General features: G+C 42.6%; 1 protein-coding gene and 1 long non-coding RNA gene across 2 annotated transcripts; both read left to right on the forward strand.

The window, feature by feature from the left end:
- The first annotated feature begins 9330 nt into the window (after nucleotides 1-9330).
- On the forward strand, nucleotides 9331-10380 carry LOC121994479 (auxin-responsive protein SAUR24-like). Its single transcript, XM_042548495.1, has one exon. The coding sequence runs from the start codon at nucleotides 9462-9464 to the stop codon at nucleotides 9936-9938; it is 477 nt and encodes a 158-aa protein (XP_042404429.1). The 5' UTR covers nucleotides 9331-9461; the 3' UTR covers nucleotides 9939-10380.
- A 7746-nt stretch (nucleotides 10381-18126) lies between these two features.
- Nucleotides 18127-19458, forward strand: LOC121994480. Its single transcript, XR_006115743.1, has 3 exons — nucleotides 18127-18782; nucleotides 18872-18972; nucleotides 19398-19458. It is a non-coding gene; the product is annotated as an uncharacterized LOC121994480 (long non-coding RNA).
- Nucleotides 19459-19857: the final 399 nt, after the last annotated feature.

A 19857-nucleotide genomic window follows, 5' to 3' on the forward strand; every position in this document is an offset into this window, starting at 1 on the left:
GTTGTCTCAACCTAGGGACTCTGGGAGTCCAACCCAATGGATATCTAATCCAAGACAGCACTGAAAATAAAATACTAATATCTATAGCTAACTGATATAACATGCCGTTTATCTGAACCTAGAGCTAGGTTATCCGAACCTAGAGGCGACTGTGGAGCTCACCCATTGGACCATAGTCCCATATAAGCTGTAGTGAGCAAAGTTACTAATTTAAATGCTACTAATGCATTTAACTGGGCTAATAAACATAACTGAAGGGTAATTAGCTAAACTAACCCCTTTTTCGAACACTTGGTGTGCTTCAACCCCTCTCTGCATCAGGAAAGACACCTCTAGGCACCCAACCGCGTCTATGATCTCCAACTGAAGGAGAATAAACGTGTCCGGCCCTTCTAAAGGTGCTAACTAAATTCCTAATCTTCGAGAAGGGTTAAACACATCCTAGGTGCCGGAAACTACACATATAGCTAATAACTAAAGCATATAAACAAACGGAGCTATTATACCGCAGGTGAGGGGTTTCTTACCTCGTACGCTAATTTCCTTACAAATCTACCCGCTAGAAATTCCGGTGAAGACGATTTCTCGACGATTCCCTCGCGTCCACGCGCTCTACTCGTGGAGGAATCTTCCTTGTGTTGAAATCGTTGCCGGATGGTGAACTTGGGACCTTTGGAGAAGATCCCTAGGCTCTTCTTGAATTGGCGCCGAGAGAATGAGGAAGAGAGGAGAGGGGCGGCGTGGATGGGTGTCGGGGAGGAGGATTGCCGAACCACAAATCTAAAAATAACCCAAACCAACCTAATTCTCCTATTTATATTAAGTGGTTCAATTGAACCAACTCTAATATAAATAAAATCGGTTCTCTTTTCTCTCAATATGGCCCGGCTGGTTCACCGGTTTCTAAAGCTAACTAATGGTTTAGCGGACCCGAGAGGTCCCGGGTTCGATTCCCGCTTAGACCGTTTTGCTTAATTAATTATTTTTGCTACTTACGCTACTCGGAAAATTCCTAAAATATCTAAAATTCCAGAAAAACATAAAAATTCTAAAATAAATTGGAATTTTTTGCTTTACAATCCCCATACCTTATAAAAATTCGTCCCCGAACTTAAAACAATTCCGTACTGTCTCTATGTCGGTCGTCTCCAAGTCGCCTCCCGTCACTGTGATTTTGCCATTGACTTGACTAATGGTACCTCCTTGTTCCATAACTTCTTTACCGCTCGGTCTATTATCCGAATAGGCCGATCGTCAGCCGAGATCATCACGACCTGTACTAACCTGGGCTCAATCACCGGTGGCGCCTGAATGTGCTTCTTCAAGACATGAAATACGTCAGGACAAATGACATCTCCCGAGGTAGCTCTAGCTCATATGCTACCTTGCCCACTTCGTAATAAGGTATGGTCCCATATCTGGGAGCTAGCTTGCCTTCTTCCCCAAACGCATGACTCCTTCATGGGAGCTACCTGAGGAAAACTGATCCCCAATCGAAACTCTAAGGGTCTCAGCTGTAGACGGAGATAGCCTCCGACGGCTCAGGCTCTCTATCCTCCGCGATCTGCAGACTGGTCACTGTGGTATCCGCCACTAGATCTGTCTCAAGCTCTAGTTCCTTCTGCTCACCGCTCTCATACCAACAGATTGGTGATCTGCACCTCCGCCCATAGAGTGCCTCATAAGGTGCCATGCCGAGATTGGCTCGATTAGTATGCGTGAATTCGCTAGACTCGATATTTGCACCAACTTCCTTGAAATCTAGGGCACAAGCTCGCATATCTTCGAGTACTCCGATTTACTGCTCTCCTCGACCATCCGTCTGGGATGGAAGGTCAATAATTTTAACTGGTGCCCATATTGACCGTATACACTTCCGTGTGTGATGTAAACCTCTCTGTCTCTCGATATAATGGTTCGTGGGACTCCATGCACCTAACAATCTCCTTGAGATACAACCGAGCTAGCCGCTCCATGGAATAGGATATCTTGATAGCAAAAGTGGGCTGATTTAGTTAACTTGTCGACTATTACCCAGAGATGGCGTCAAAACCATTCGTGGTTCCGGGTAGTCCCACTATGAAATCCATGGAGATATCCTCCCACTTCCATTCTCGAATCAGATAGGCTGCAACTCCTCCGGTCGCTGATGTTCTGCCTTGACCCTCGGAGGTGAGGCAGATGCTAACATATCTGGCGATGTCTCGCCCATCCCGGGCCAAAAGCGTTTCTTTTGGTCTTGATACATTTTGGTGGAGCTGGATGCATCGCGTAGGGAGTCTCGTGAGCCTCATCTAAAATCTGCCTCCGTAGCTCCTCCCGATCCGAACACAGAGTCTGTCGCCAAAATACAACACCCCGCCATCGGACACTCTTTTCTGCTTTTACTAGCCCTTGCTTGATTTTCTTAATCTCGTGGTCCTGATCCTGAATATCACCAAGCAAGGTAGACTCTAAGGTCATAGTAGAGAGTCGCTGTCCCACGATGAGCTCGAGACCGAAATCCACGATCTCCTTCTCGTAGGGGCGGTGACATGGTCAGAAGAGATAATAAGGTAGCAATGGATTTCGCTATGCATCTGCTACCTTATTGGCTTTCGGATGGTAGAGGATGTCTATATCGTAGTCCTTGACCAGCTTATCTGCTGACTGTCGCGTATTCAGATCCTTCTCGAGTGAAGAAGTACTTGACTACGATGATCAGATACACTCAGACCGAGCTCCATATAAGTAATGTCTCCAAATTTTGAGAGCGAACACTATCACTGCAAGCTCAAGGTCATGAGTAGGGTAATTCTTCTCATAATCCTTGAGTTGTCTGGAGGCATAGGCCATCACCTTGCCATTTTGCATCAAGATTGCTCCTAGTCCCAACTTAGGCATCATCAGATGTCAAAGTCACGTGTGCCCCTGTAGAGCCAAATGGGACCTGGTCAATCTCCTTTAGCTCACAAGCGTTCTCCACGATCCTCATCGAAATTTCTGTTCTTTTACGTAAGAGTTGTCGTGGGGAGGCTATCCGGAGAAATCCTCTACAAACTTCAGTAATATCCTCTAATCCCGAGCTCCCGATCTCCGGGCGTTCTTGGTGCTTCCAACATTTACTACGCTTTCTATCTTGCAGATCTACCATAATACCATCCTTGGAGATGACGTGACCAGAAGGACACCTGATCTAGCCAAAATTCACATTTCGTGAACTGGCGTAAAGTCGGATTCTCATCAAGTGTCCGCAATACTAGTTCCAGTGCTTTGCATGTTCCTCCGAGTTCACGAGTAGATAAGAATGTCATCGATAAACACAATAACAAACTTATCTAAATACTCACTGAATACCTGCTCATGAGATCCATGAAGATACTGGAGCATTGGTCACGCAGGGCATGACCACGAACTCGTAGTGTCCGATTCCGGTTACGCTGTCTTGGGTATATCCCTTCTTTGACCTTTACCGATGATAACCTGATCCGAGATCTACCTTAGAGAACACCTGCTCCTTCAAATTGATCGAGCAGTGTCATCTATTCGGGAAGAGGATACTGTTCTTGATCGTGACTCGGTTCACGATCTGTAGTCTATGCACACGATGCTTCCGTCCTTCTTCTTCACGAACAACACAAGCGCTCCCCATGAGTGACTCATGCGTATAAAACCCTTGTCAAGAAGCTCCTGTAATTGCTCCCGAGTTCCTTCAGTTCACTGAGCCATGCGGTATGGTGCCTTGGAAATTGGATCGGGGTGAGCTCTATCTCAAATTCAATCTCCCATCGGTGCTAAGCTGGTAGCTCTTGGGGAAGACCATGGTAGTCACAAACGACTCAACCTCGATAGTCATTGGTTCTTGTCCTGTGGTCTGACTCGATCACGCGCTAAGAATCCCTGCATCCCGAATCCAACCTTCATGGTGAGAGAAACCTCTTGGCCTTTCTCCTTGGTTCCCACGAATTGAATGCTTCGCTTGAGTTGGACGTGACTTTTCTCTACACTTTCGATAGAGGCACCGATTTGATCAAAAGTCCATTCCGAAAATAACGTCATAGTCGGTCATCTCTAGCACTATCGATCGCAAAAGAGCTCTCATGTCGCTATGACGACGACTGCTCGAGCCAGCGTGGACGCCATGATCTCCCGAAGGTAGTATTGTCAAAAACTGACCGCTGACTCTCGGGGTACCTCTAATTTCTCGGAGAACATCCGGCTATATATGAATGGGTTGCCCAAGATCAATAAGAGTAGCACTATCGAAAAAGGCTAACTCGACTGTGACGACTGCCGAGGCATTGGCACGTCCTCCCGTGAGTGAGTAGATCCTCGCGTTCGCCGTGGAGGGGCTTCTAATCTGCCTTGGCCGATAAGTGGACCTTCTAGAGCGACCTGCATCTGATATAACTGCGTACTGAATCTTCTGTGGCTGAGGAAGACCGGTCTTATTCGGGCACCGCTTGGCCATGTGCCCTTCTTGTCCACATTCAAGCATCCCGTGTGCCCTGACAAACCCCCGGGTGGAATTTCCCACAAGTAGCACACTTTGGATAACTGGTCGCTTGCTAGATGGTCCTCCTTTGAGTCACTCCGCTTGTTGTTGGAGTTCCTTTCCAGTTGGAGCCGTGGCCTTGCTGTCTGAGTGTGAGAGCTTCCTTGGCCTTTGGACTCGAGGAGACTTGCTTCGCTTCATGCTGTTCTGGTAATGCTCGTGGTCAAGGCACCGCTCACTAGCTCCTCCGTGGTTTGTGGCCTATGAATGCCACCGGCCACGTTCACAATCTCGGGCCTCGGCATCTTGAGCATCAACCGACCTCGTTCTTTCTCTGTACTAACTCGGACATAGACGAGCCAACCTGTTGAATTTCTTCACGGCTTCCTCCAATGTTGCCCTGACGAAACTCCGTGAACTCGTCGTAGTGGCGGTTTGTAACCGCATGTGAAAGAACTCCTCAAGAATTCCTTCTCAAGTCCCCCATGACTCGATTCACCGGGCGCTTCGTTCTAATCCTTTCCCACCACACGCGTGCATCTCCGCAGCGAGGCACACTTCACCTTCGTGTTCGGCGGTCCGAGCTCCATCGTGCTCTCGGTGTTTTTAGAACGGGCTTGAGCATCCCATGGTTCACTAGTGCCCGAGAAGTTCTCGGCTTGACTCTCCTCGAGTAGGCTTCCTTCCTTAGCTTCTCGTTCTTTGAACGTCATGCACGTTATTCTCGTCCAACAATGTACTCTTCCGGTTCCGGGGTGACGGTGGGGGTATTCTGCTGGTTAGCCTTTAAGGTGACTATTTCCTGTTGCTGTTCAGCTAGCTGCTGCTGTAACTGAGCCACTAATGCTGTAAGGTCTGGAGGAGGCACTGAACTACCTGCCTCTTGCTGGAGCTCGGTGGCTAGTGCCCTTCTAGCTGGGCGTCCTCGTGCCATTTCTAATGACATAGAGAACATATGTATAACTAATACTATCACAGTTATATAATTTCTGATATCATGTTTAAACTATCAGGTACTAACCGGCAATAAGCATATAACATGAACTGTAACTATAAGCAAGAAGCATATAACATGAACTGTAACTATAAACAAGAACAATAAAGAGAGTAGAGGTATTCTTACTTGGAAGCTGCAGGTACAATGCTGATGTGTGTGTAGGAAGTATGGAACACTGCTCTGATACCACTCTGTAAGGACCCGCCTTCTAACTACTAGGCTGTAAGGCGAATCGCTACATTACTGCTAAGCTATACTGTGCGGAAAACTGGTCTAAATTGAAATTTTACTCTACTATGACTAAGACAGCTGATAAGAAAGGTCTAAAGACCTTCTTTTCTGGTGTACACATGCTGAAAAGGGAACTGGACATCCCAACTGAGCTAGGGACTAGGAACTAAACTTCCCAACTAGCTGCCGATCGATCCACGGATCGATCAAATTCGCTGCGATGCTGTGCCCTGCTGGACCGGTCTGCGGACCGATCCGACAGAGGCTGGATCGGTCAGCTGACCGATCCAAGTGTGTCCGGATCGGTCTGCAAACCGATCCAGGCACCTGGAGACCTGGGACTCGCTACTGTGTTGTACTGGATCGGTCGGCTGACCGATCCAGGAGGATACAGTAGCATACTATATCTGCATGGATCGGTCGGCGGACCGATCCAGTGGCACAATCAGGCTCTGATCGGTCTGGAGACCGATCAGAGTCTGATTTCACCCGGAAAATCAGACTTCAGCACTTTGGCGTGCCAAAACCCCACATAACCTCTAACTAATGCATCAGAAACTATTCTAACAACATGTAATAACATTCTAACATGATTACTGACATTTTAAAACATTCTTTCATAGTTCAATGCGTCCCAAATCTAAATTGCATGAAAGTGAAAGTATCAAAACTAATAAGCTGAAAGTAAATGCTAACGAGTTCTAATGCATAACTAAAACTTGTTAGATCCCTGAGATCTTTCATTCCAGTTCCACACACACACACCCTCATCTGCATTGACCTCCAGCCTCCACTGCTAATCCACTTTTCTTTTACCTGTATCTGCAGTATAAGAAAAGTAGTATCTGTAAGCTAACGCTTAGTAAGAAGCCATCTACCTCACAAAATCATGCATACGATGCAGTTATGATTTGAAAACATGCTATTCGAAAACATACTGGACAGGCTAGCATGGCATGGCATACAATCATATAAACATGGCATACTGAACTAGTCATGGCATAGCATACAACCAATTATAAAGCTAACATAGAGAACTGAACTGAAATATAATACTGAGCTAAACTAACTAAACTGAAGCTGCAATCAAACTCAACTAGCATAACTGTTTTTGAGTTTTGAAAACTAATACATAATAAGTGAAAATAATAAACATGCTGTTGGGCCCGGCAACTGTACTTGCTGTGCGCGCATCCCTACTAGACCCGGGGTTGCAAGTCCCGAATTTAGTAGGGTTTACTAGGTTGTCTGAACCTAGGGACGACTGTGGGAGTCCAACCCAATGGATATCTAATCCAGTACAGTGCCACTGAAAATAAAATACTAATATCTATAGCTAACTGATATAACATGCTGTTTCTAGGTTATCTGAACCTAGAGCTAGGTTATCTGAACCTAGAGGCGACTGTGGGAGCCTACCCATTGGACCATAGTCCCATATAAGCTGTAGTGAGCAAAGTTACTAATTTAAATGCTACTAATGCATTTAACTGGGCTAATAAACATAACTGAAGGGTAATTAGCTAAACTAACCCCTTTTTCGAACACTTGGTGTGCTTCAACCCCTCTCTGCATCAGGAAAGACACCTCTAGGCACCCAACCGCGTCTATGATCTCCAACTGAAGGAGAATAAACGTGTCCGGCCCATCTAAAGGTGCTAACTAAATTCCTAATCTTCGAGAAGGTTAAAACACATCCTAGGTGCCGGAAACTACACATATAGCTAATAACTAATGCATATAAACAAACGGAGCTATTATACCGCAGGTGAGGGGTTTCTTACCTCGTACGCTAATTTCCTTACAAATCTACCCGCTAGAAATTCCGGTGAAGACGATTTCTCGACGATTCCCTCGCGTCCACGTGCTCTACTCGTGGAGGAATCTTCCTTGTGTTGAAATCGTTGCCGGATGGTGAACTTGGGACCTTTGGAGAAGATCCCTAGGCTCTTCTTGAATTGGCGCCGAGAGAATGAGGAAGAGAGGAGAGGGGTGGCGTGGATGGGTGTCGGGGAGAAGGATTGCCGAACCACAAATCTAAAAATAACCCAAACCAACCTAATTCTCCTATTTATATTAAGTGGTTCAATTGAACCAACTCTAATATAAATAAAATCGGTTCTCTTTTCTCTCAATATGGCCCGGCTGGTTCACCGGTTTCTAAAGCTAACTAATGGTTTAGCGGACCCGAGAGGTCCCGGGTTCGATTCCCGCTTAGACCGTTTTGCTTAATTAATTATTTTTGCTACTTACGCTACTCGGAAAATTCCGGAAAAATATCTAAAAATTCCAGAAAAATCATAGAAAAATTCTAAAATAAATTCGGGAATTTTTCGGGCTTTACACCGGCACTAGGGGGCCGCTAAGGTAGCGGATCTACCTTTTTTTTTTTGAAAAGTGAATAACGCATACCTCCGCCGGTGCATGGACCCCTTTTATATAGTGCTCCAGTAGGCGACGTGCATGTGCCTTAAGGCGTGGACACATTCTCCAAATTGTTCTATGAAAGGACATGTCAAAAAAATGACTCTGACTCCATACATTAATAGGGCATGCAAATATCTGATAAAACAGTAGAACCTTTCGTCGTATGATTCTCCTGTTGACCATGCCTCATTGTCAGCGGCATTATCTCCCAAAGGAATATTAAAAAATATGAAAGGGGTCCCACTGTTTGGTTGAGTGGGGGGCTCGCTCGGTTGGGGATCTCCGCCTTGTTGACCTTAGCTGATCTTCTTCATAATCCCTTGGCTTAATTGATTATTTCCGCCCGACCGGACCAGCGCTCTGGTCACCTTAGCATTCCTCCGCTTCGTGATGAGCATTTGATGTTCTTGCCGTAATACTCTTAGCTGTATGGGTGTTCTGCTCGAACAAGCCACTTGCCGATAAGACACTTCATGCCCGATCGGCAACTACAGTAGACCTTAGCTTGACCAACCTTTAGTGAGTCCGTTGGTTTTCTAGCGTTCACCGTCTTGACTTTGACCTCCACATTGACATTGACTTTGACCTCCGCGCCATCTACTATCTTTGTCCTTGACCCGCACTTGGTGGGCCTCTTATCACCGCATCAGATATATTATAGGTTATATGATTCAATTTGAATCAAAAGTTATAATTTTTTAAAGTTTCTATCGATCCTATTTTGATTTTGCTCTGATCCTACCGATCATGTCACAATCCCACCGACTTTACCAATTATGTTCTGATTCTAGGGTAAAAAAATGATCATGCATGATCCAAGATCGATTCGGTGTTTTGAATCATAGGATCGTATGATCCAACTAGCCATTAGTGTAAATTGTAGATGACTATATGTCAAATTTTGATCTTAAAATTGTACGTGATAATATCACATGTCTTAACTACTGTACCACATCGAGAAGACTTTGATCGAGAAATTTATGGAACAGAGGATATGGATGATGATATTGAGGATTAGCTGCTAATCTTATTTAAAAAGGTGTTTTGGATCAACTATGATACTATCTATTTGATTAGGTGAGTTCCGATTGGCCAGGAAATAGCAGTTTGGTCGTACAGGCAGCGCACCACCTGTCGTATTCGAACCGATGGTTAAGCCACATCAGCGCTGATGCTCAAATAAACTTGGATTTCTCTGCTCACCAAAAGTAATCAACACAAAGGAAAAGGAGGAGGAGAAATAGAGATGGAGTTCTTCCTTTGACACTCACTCCATTCATTACTATTTATCTCCTTCCTCCCTCCAGCTTTTCTTCTCATCTTCTTCGACGTATGAAGAGGCACAGAGGATTCAGATTGGGGCGGTGCCTCGGCCGAGTGTGGCGCCGCCTCTTCCGCCGCCGGCATAAACACTACCTCCGCCTTGACCGCGCCGCCGGATCCTTCTTGCAATCGAGCCGCCTCTCGCAGACCTCGAAAACTACCTCAAAGTTCCGCCATTGGGGCCTCCTCCTCACCCGCCGCTTCCGCCGGAATCAAACCGGCGCGGAGGCCACGCTTCTGGCGGAGGAGCCAGAGGGCGGGCCGACCCCGAAGGGACACCTGGCCGTGTACGTCGGGTGCGAAAGGTACACGGTCCCGGTGATCTACTTCAACCACCCTCTCTTCGGGGAGCTGCTGCGGGAGGCGGAGGAGGAGTTCGGGTTCCACCACACAGGCGGCATCACTCTCCCCTGCCCCACCGCGAGGTTCGAAGACGTAAGGAATCGGATCGCCGCCGACAGCGACAGATCCCGCCGTCGGAGCTAGCTTCCCATGCCATGCTGATGCTGGAGTTCCTCTCCTCTTCGACATCGTACTCATCTCTCTTGTAACGCAGCTTCATTATAATTTTGGATGAATCGACTACAACAAGAAACTTCCTGATATTTTTTAGTATTATTTTCCATCTTACTTGTGTCACATTTCCAATCAACAAAACAAAAACATGAGAAGCTCAAGTGCTTCTTGACGACAGAGTAGACAATAAGCTCTCAACAGGCCTCTTAGCGCATTCTTCCAGCTACGGCGGCGGCCAAGTGAAGGAGCTGTACAAATTCGGATGCCTCTTAGCGCATGCTGACAGGTGAGTGGGTGAGATAGACAATCAGGCAGAGAAGCAGGGAAAGGCCCTCATAGGCTTGGCGGCGGCGGCTGCGGCGGCGCCAAACATATAGATAGATAGATATTGCAAATTGTAAGACTACGACCATGTCACTTTGCAAATTGGTATAATGTGAAATTATAAATTAATGTTTATTACATATTTAAAAGTTTAGAATTAATATTAAAATACTCAGCGAGAGGAATGGACCATCAGACGAAACACATGGAAGGCAATTACAGGTTTGGTCGAACAAGAGCTGAGTTAGAGAATCAACAATGTAAAGTCAATTAAACGCAATTTAAACACCACACTTAATTGGCAGAACTTACAAGGACGTTAAACAGAGACTTTTAGGATCGACAAAACCACAATAATCAAAGTTTGGTAATTAAAACCAAAATGATTTTCTTTCCTTGTACGACTTTACATGTCTGAATTCATGTGTGAAGCAATAGATTGATTTTTTTAAGGAAGCCCAAATGTCCATGCACTTGCAATTTTCATTCATGCTCTGTAATCCAAGCTTAGACATGTGTTAGTGATAGGATGATAGAGATGATTAGATTGTAAAGAAAATTATAATACAATGAAGTGGAGAAAGCTCTCTTCAACAAATGTCTAAAGTTTTAGTTAACAAAGAGGGGAACACTCTCATCAACAATAAAAAAAGGGTAATATGGCGAGATCAAGAAGTGGAGGAGAACTTAAAAAGGATGAATGCCATAAATATGAACAAAGGAGTTGGTAACAAGGGGGAGCACACAAAAATTATCTCCAATCAGAGGAAAATGCAAGATACTACAAGAATGATCAATGCTGTAATTGTAGAAAAGGAAATTACTATACTAGAGATTGTCAATAAAAAAAAAGCAGAAGGGAATGTTGCAACATCTTCCCAGCCCCAAGTTGGAAGTGATGAAGAATGAGATTTTAAGCCACTTGCTATTTTAGAGCCAATTACAAGTAATTCTAATGAGTGTATTTTCTCTTTAACAATCAAGTTAGAACAAAAAAAAATGATAAGTGATATTGAGTCTCAACTATTTTAGAGCTGATAAGTTAGAACAAAAGTAGACACTGAATGCTCTAATTTTTGGTGTCATAGCAAACAACTCAAAGTTACCTATAACTCGTGGATAGATTTAATTCGAAGCAAGTAGAGTAGGAGAATGTGTTTTTCGTACCTAGAATGAAGAGAAACTTGATATCAATGTCACAACTAACATTCTCAGGAAATCATGTTGTGTTTGGACCAAAATATATGAAAGTTTATGAAATTTTGAAGCCAACAAATACACGACTCATAGAGGGAAATATCAGCTCAAACAACATAAATCGACAAGACTAGAAGAAATGAGATGATTGATTTATCATAAGCTAAAAGTAATAATGTGAAAAAATCAGGCTTAAGGGTCTTCCTTAACTAGATGTTCGAGAGGATACAATATGTTGTGGATGCCTATATGGGAAAACACATCAGTTGCCATGTGAAGACTCCAAGTACAAAGCAAAGAAGTTTCTCAAGATGGTTCACTCAGGCATGTTTAAACATGTGAAGCAACCATGGTTTCCGATATATGATAACATTAAGAATGTTTCACCTCGATTTTGGATAAAATGCATGAAGACAACTATACACATGACAAGTAGGCTGTCACAAGCATCACTAAATCATTTTCAAATATTTGGTCGCTTATGTTTTATTTTCATACCTGATCATTTACTCAACAAGTTCGATAAGAAAGCAATAAGATGCATTTTTGTGGAATACGATAATCAAAGAAAATGTTGGAAGTATTCTAACCCTACAATAGGAAGATGTTTCGTCTTTCAAAATGTGATATTTGATGAAGTTTTATCGTAGTGGTCGCCTCAAATGGAAGGCTTACCAGATTTAAAGAAAATTGAGGAGATACTTAGATAAGATAAAGTAATTGAATGAAGCATGTGATTTTAGCACTCACCACTGCAAGACAAGATAAAGTAATTGAAGAACCACAACCTAGAACAGAACCATAATCTAAAATAGAACTAGAACTTAGAATAAAATCAAAACCTGGAACAAAATCGAAAAACAAGAAATTCAAGAACTAATAACCAGAACCCAAAACTTGGAATCCAAAAACTTAAGAACTAGAACCCAAAACCTAACATCCAGAGTTCAAAACCCATAATCCAGAATAGAAACCAGAACCTAGAAGCCACAACCCAAAAACTAGAAATCGAAATTCAAATATCAGTACCTAAAAATTATAATCCAAAATCAGACCATACAGGCATACCAAAAAAGCAGATAGAAGATCAGAAAAACAATGAAAGCCAAGTATGCAAATGTTGCACTCATTGAGAAAGAAAGTAAAAGCATAGACATGAAGAGACGTTCTCAAGCAAAGAATGGAAACTGAAGATATTCACTAAAAGAGTTAACGGTGCAAAAATTGAAGACTTCAAAAGGCAATCTGACCTGACATAAAAAAACATACACCAAGAGACTATAAAAAATCACTGCCTTTCTCTCTCTCCTTATTCTTTTGTGATAATTAGAATTTATTAGGATAAAGTTTAGAAAAGATCAATTAGAATTTTTATTAGATAAACAAAAAGTGTTTTTTATAAAAAGTGATTAGGGTTATATTTAATCATATTATCAATCTATAAAAAAATTAAGATCTCGTGCATTGAGAATTTAAAGAGTTTTTAAGTTGTTATAAGAGATTCAGTGATTGCAAGTAATACTTTTGGACAAGTCTATTAAATAATTTGTATTTTTGTATCAATTTTATTTCATTGTGCATATATTATTGATATATTTAACTGAATACACACACGTATATTAAAGTTACTAATTCTTATTTTGTGAATGTTTTTATGCTTGAAATTAAATTTGGGTGTGAAATCTATTCACTCTGTTAAAGCCACAATAGATCCTACAATAAATTTCTCTGCTGCCTTTCTCTGAGAAAAATCAAATAATTTGGAGGAGAGTATTCACTAAAATGCATATGATGGAGTTTAATAATCTGTGGTTATTAATTCATTGCTTCCAGTATCTTGATTCACTGTCGATTTATTTTTATTTTTTAAAAAACAAATCGATTACTTCGGGTAGATTTGTTGGGTCTTGAGAAGATATAATCAGGAACATACTTGCATTAATAATTTCAAATGTGTAGGTTTCATGCTCAGAATTCTCTACTAGATTACGAAGAATTCATTTAGCCACACACAAAACAGTTCAACGAAGAACAAGCAAACGCAGTAGTAGAGTACAACAACACATGAAAATGATGCTTTTTCTATTTTTTTTTAAATTATTCCCTGTTAAGAAAAATAATGAACGAATCTTGCACCATAATAGTAAGTCGAGAACAATATAAATAAAATTTTCTCATTCTATTTCATTGATAAACAAATAGTTTATTTATACGTTAATAAATGTTGTGTCCAAAAAATATTCATATATCTCTATAATAGTATAATATTGTCCACTTTAAGCTTAGACCCTCATAGCTTTGCTCCTAGGCTCTCCCCAAAAAATTTCATATCAATCGAGATATCTTACATCCTTTTAAACACATGATTTTTCCCAAATCCTTCCAATGTGGGATTTTTATTAAATCCCAACAATCCTCCCCTCAAACGAACGATCACATTATAACTCTCATGGTCTGGATCTCCCCGCGAGAATCCTGTCACTCTTGACCTACTCCAGCCTCCCCGTGAGTATTTGATCACCCTGACCCATTCTGGGCCTTCCCACGAGCATCCAATCACTCTGACCCGCTTCGAACCTTCCCGCGAACATCCGGTCCGGTCACTCTTGGCTTGCTCCGGGCCTCCCTACGAGCATCCGATCACCCTGACCTACTCGGGCCTCCCCGCAAGCATCGGATCACCCTGACCCACTCCAGGCCTTCCCTGCAAGCATCGGTCATCCTGACCTACTCCAGGTCTCCCGTCGAGTATCCACATCCGGTCACTCTTGACCTGCTACGGGCCTCCCTGTAAGCATCCGGTCATCCTGACCTGATCCTGAGTCTCCCTGTGAGCATTCGGTCAACTTGACCTACTTTGGACCTACCCTCAACTTCATTCAGGCCACCCCACATTGCATCTGGTTTGGACCATGACTTTGATACCATTTGTTGTGCTCAAAGGATGTCCACATATCTCCACAATGACATGATATTGTCCACTTTGGACTTAGGCCCTCATGGTTTTGCTCTTGGACTTTTCCTAAAAGGTCTCATGCCAATGGAGATATCTTACATCCTTTTAGACCTATGATCTTTCTCAAATCTTTCCAATGTGGGACATTGATTAAATCCTAACAATCCTCCCCTCAAATAAAGGACCACAATTACTCTCATGGTCTGGGTCTCCCCATGAGCATTTAGTCACTCCGACATACTCCGGGCCTTCTTGTGAGCATCCGGCCACCCTGACCCGCTCCGGGTCTTCTCATGAGCATCCGGTGACCTGACCTGCTCCAGGCCTTCCCCACAAGCATTCGGTCATCCTGACCTACTCCAGGTCTCCTCGCAAGTATCCGCGTCCGGTCACTCTTGACCTGCTCCAAACAACCCTGCGAGCATCTGGTCATCCCGACCTGTTCCGAACCTCCCTCAACTTCGTTCAAGATCATCTTATATTGCATCTGGTCTGGACCATGGTTCTGATATCATTTGTTGTGCCCAAAAGATATCAACATATCTCCACAATGACATAATATTATCCACTTTGGGCTTAAGCCCTCATACCTTTGCTCTTGGACTCTCCCCAAAAGGTCTCATGCCAATGAAAATATCTTACATTCTTTTAAACCCATGATCTTTCCTAAATCCTTCTTATGTGAGACTTTAATTGAATCTCAACAATAAATAACTTACTCACTAATCCACTAGCCCCTAATACTCTACTAACTCCACAGCATTAGCTACTACTTCCTAATACAACCATTATCTCATTATTTTCCATCCACTGACTCAACTACATCACCACTATTTTTGTTACATTGAATCTGGACAATTTCTATATATAACCACTAACTTTCACTCTTTACCACCTCATCAACCCACTAAGTCACTAATATTTACATAAATTTTATCAACAATCTCTCCCTTAAACTTCCAAATATAATAATTAGTTCAATAAGAGTACAAATATTAAAAATACGTAGAAACACCAAGTAGCTTTCTAAGTTTTTGAAATGCATGAAATTTGAGAGGTTTTGTTAGTATATCAGTAATTTGATCATCGCTTTTGCAATAAAGAAGATTAATAACTTCATCATTTGTGAAATTCTTCAAGAAATGATGCATCATATCTATGTGTTTATTTTGACCATGTAGCACTAGATTTTTAGAATCTTTTATTGTTGAACTATTATCATTCCGTAACACAATTGATATACCTACTAATCATACGTACAACATGCATTATATGAGGTCTTATTGCTGTCAAGTACATTAAACTCTCTAATATCTATTTATAAAGTATATTGATATGAGTTATGACGAGTGGGTTTTGGAGATGACGTGGAAGTAAAATCAAGATGAGGTGATGGTCAAAATGGAGATAGAGTGGTATTCGTTATTTGGTTTTGTTGATCGCTTGGCCTCGAAATCCTTAAATCTTGTCCACGTAGTTCCAAAGTAGAACGTTCGTATAAGGCCGACCGGTTGCAAGCCTGGTAAGATATAAGAACTCTAAGGCCCTATAATGAAAGTAAGAAATAGGGTGTTGGGTCATTTTAATGGTCGGTCGAACTTAGAAGAATTCGGTCGGTCGAACTTAGAAGAATTCAGTCGGACAAAGGATCATTCAGGCTCTATGTATTTAAGCTCTATAAAGCTCTTAACATGCGATCGGTCGGGTGAAGGTCAATTGAACGTAAGGCTTTCTATGGGCGCTCGACCTGGCAAAACCCGGATGGCCTAAAGGTAATTAACCCTATAAAACTTTTAATATATGATCGGTCGGACAAAGGACGATCGAACATAAGGTTATCTAAGAACACCCGGACGGGCAATGCCCAGGCGGACCCAGAGATACTCAACCTTATATATATATATATATAGCTCTCGATATGTATTTGGTCGGATAAAGGCTAGACGAACATAAGCTTCTCTATGAACACCTTGTTGAACAAAGCCCAGACGGACCCAGAGATACTTAAACTTATATATATATATAGCTCTCGATATGCATTTGACCGAATAAGGTTGAACGAACATAAGGTTCTCTAAGAATACCCAGCCAGGCAAGGCCAGGGCGAACCTAGAGATACTCAACCTTATATATATAGCTCTCGATATGCGTTAGGTCGGATAAAAGCTCAATGAATATAAGGTTCTCTGTGAACACCCGGCCGGGAAAATCCCGAATGGACCCAGAGATACTTAACCTTATATATATATATAGCTTTCAATATGTGTTCGACCTAGTAAAGGCTGAACGAACATAAGGTTCTTTGAGAACACTCGGTCGGACAAGGCCCGGGCATTCTCAGAGACCCTAAACTTTATATATATATATATATATATATATATATATGCATTCGACCGGATAAAGGCTGAATGAACATAAGATTCTCTGTGAACACCCGGCCGGGCAAAGCCCTGACGCACCCAGATATAGTTAACCTTATATATATAGTTCTCGATATGCGTTCGGTCGGGTAAAGGCTAAATGAACATAAGGTTCTCTGTGAACACCCGACCAGGAAAATCCCGAATGGATCCAGAGCAATACTTAAACTTATATATATATAGCTCTCGATATGTGTTCGGCCGGGTAAAGGCTGAATGAACATAAGCTTCTCTGAGAACACTCGGTCGGGCAAGGCCCAGGCGGACTTAGAGATACTCAACCTTATTTATATATATATAGTAGATAAAGGTTGAACGAACATAAGGTTATCTGTGAACACTCAGTCGGGCAAAGTCCGGATGGGCCTAGAGATAGCTAACCTTATATATATAGCTCTCGATATGCATTCGACGGGTAAATGCTGAACAAACATAAGAATCTCTGAGAACACCTGGTCGGGCGAGGCCCAGACGGGCCAGAGATAGTTAACCTTATATATATATAGCTCTCGATATACGTTCGACTGGGTAAAGGTTGAACGAACATAAGGTTATCTAAGAACACCCGGGCGAGCCTAGAGATACTCAACCTTTTATTTATATATATAGCTTGGGCGGATCAAGAGATACTTAACCTTATATATATATATATATATATATATATATATATATATATATATATATATAGCTCTCGATATGCGTTAAGGTTGAACGAACATAAGGTTCTCTGAGAACACTCGCTGGGCAAGGTCCAGGCAGACCCAGAGATACTTACCCTATATAGAGCTCTCAATACACGTTCGGTCGGGTAAAGGCTGAATGAACATAAGGTTCTCTATAAACACCCAATCGGGCAAAGCCTAGGCAAACTTAATAATATTATTGGACCACGTAGTTGTTTTGATGTGATCAACCAAGTTAGGTTGGGTATTTTATTTTAATCCCTGTGTCTAAGTGTACAGGAGCTTATGAGCACAGAAAGTCGAGCAGAAGACTCAACTAGCGAGAAGAATTACACGGGAAGGGAGCCGATGGACTCTGTAAAATACCGGAAATAGGCGAATATTAATAAGGGAATTTTTCAGAATTTTTGGAAATTTTTCTGGAATTTTTCGGAGCTCGTACAGACGAGTTAACGGGGGATAAAAACGGGGGCCAGAAAAGCCTGTTTAGGTTACCCCGTTTAAGTGAGGAAATGTTTATATTTATATTTCCTTTTTCTTTATTTTCTTTTCTTTCCTTTTGTTTTTTTTTTCCGCGTGCCCGAGTTCTTTTTCCCCCGATCCCGATTCTCTTCTTCCTTTCTTCTCTTTCCCTCACGCGAGCCCTAACCGGCGCCGCAAATCGCCGGTTCCTCCCTCTCCTCTGCCGACGCCGACGACGCCAAGGACCAGAGAGCTGGCGGCTGAGTTTCGCCTTTCCTCTCCCTCTTCCTTCTCGGTGCCCTAATCTTTGCTTCGCTGCCCAGTCGAGCCACCGGCCGCCAACACTGTGCCTTGCTGACGCCGTCACACTCGCCGGGGAGATCCCAGTGGCCGACCCTCCCCTGTGCCCTAGCACCACAGTAGTGCCACTGCCGAGCCTCTCCCTCTTCGTGAGTTGCGGCCGCACCATCAAAGGATTTCAGCGTAGATCACCGGCGTAGATGCATTCCGAGCACCCGTTGCCAATGTCGAGCCCTCAGCCCTAGCACCTCCTCTTCCTCGGATTCATGCTTAGTGTCGTCGCTTGATTGGGCTAATGCTCCACCATCTCTGTGCTCTAGCTTGGATTCACTACCGATCCTTGGATCGCATTGCCTTCTCCACCCGAGCGGTTTCCACTGCGCTAGTTACCATTGGTTCTTTCTTCACTCATCTCACTTATCTGCTTTTGTTGAATTGCTTGCAGAGATGAAACTGCCGGCACAGAAATTGGGTAAGTCATTTTGGTTTTGGATTTATAGAGATCTGAATTCCAATTTTTGTATAAGAGGTTTGTGCTAAGTTGGTGGGTGATGGCTGTAGCTCCGGCTTTGCCTTGGTAGCAGCTTTACGGTAGCTTTGGCCATGAATTTCTGTCTGCAAGTATCTCTTCCGTGGCTCAACTGAGGAGTCTCCAAATCTAGGTGAGTTTTGGAAGATGAATTAAATGATTTCTATGGTTTGAGCAATGAAATGTCTAAGTATTAGATCAGTGCTGGTTTTGTTCAGTTTCAACAGATTTGACAGAACTAACCATGTGACATTAGGTAGATCAGGATTTGAGTTATTGGTATTGCTTGTTATTAGGTAAGCATAGGGTTAATTACATTAACTTCTGTGTAGGCCCTGTATGGTGTTTTACTTGGCAGACATGGTTGGTGAGAGCACTAACCACTGTGATCTTCCTTTTTGGTTTGATCCTAAGATAAGGTTTAATGAATACAATCAATTATGTTGGTTGATTTGGATGATGTGATTAGGGTTTTACCCTAAATTAGTCGTACGGATTTTTATTTAGCTATTTAATGAATTGTTAGCTAAATAAAATGTATATGTATTATTGACACAGGACTTTGACGCGAGACGAGCATCTCGATGTCGGATTGGACCGGATACGATACTCTCATTGGAGGCGGGTACCTCTTGACTTATCTTTTATGATATTGTCATTGGATATGCATAGTATTTTATAACTACATGCAATGAACATGTTTGCCTTTGGTATGTCACTGTTTGATATCCATAGCATGTTAGGTTTGTCACCTGTGATTATATCTCGTGATTTGTTGCCATGATTATCTTGTTACCATGAGTATCTTAGTTTCTAGAGTGACATACCATGCTTACTGAGGTTAGGACTAGGATTTGGATTGTTGTTTCTGGCCTGTGTATCTAGATTATCTGATACTTAGGTTTTTGTGCCATATCAGATTTGTGTACCTCTATTTGTATATCATATATGATTCGGGTGTTTAGACCCTGATTCTTTGATCTGTGTATATTGTTGGTACATATGCTATGGAAGAGGG

The sequence above is a fragment of the Zingiber officinale genome, chromosome 6A, assembly GCF_018446385.1.
Source record: "Zingiber officinale cultivar Zhangliang chromosome 6A, Zo_v1.1, whole genome shotgun sequence".
NCBI lineage: Eukaryota > Viridiplantae > Streptophyta > Magnoliopsida > Zingiberales > Zingiberaceae > Zingiber > Zingiber officinale.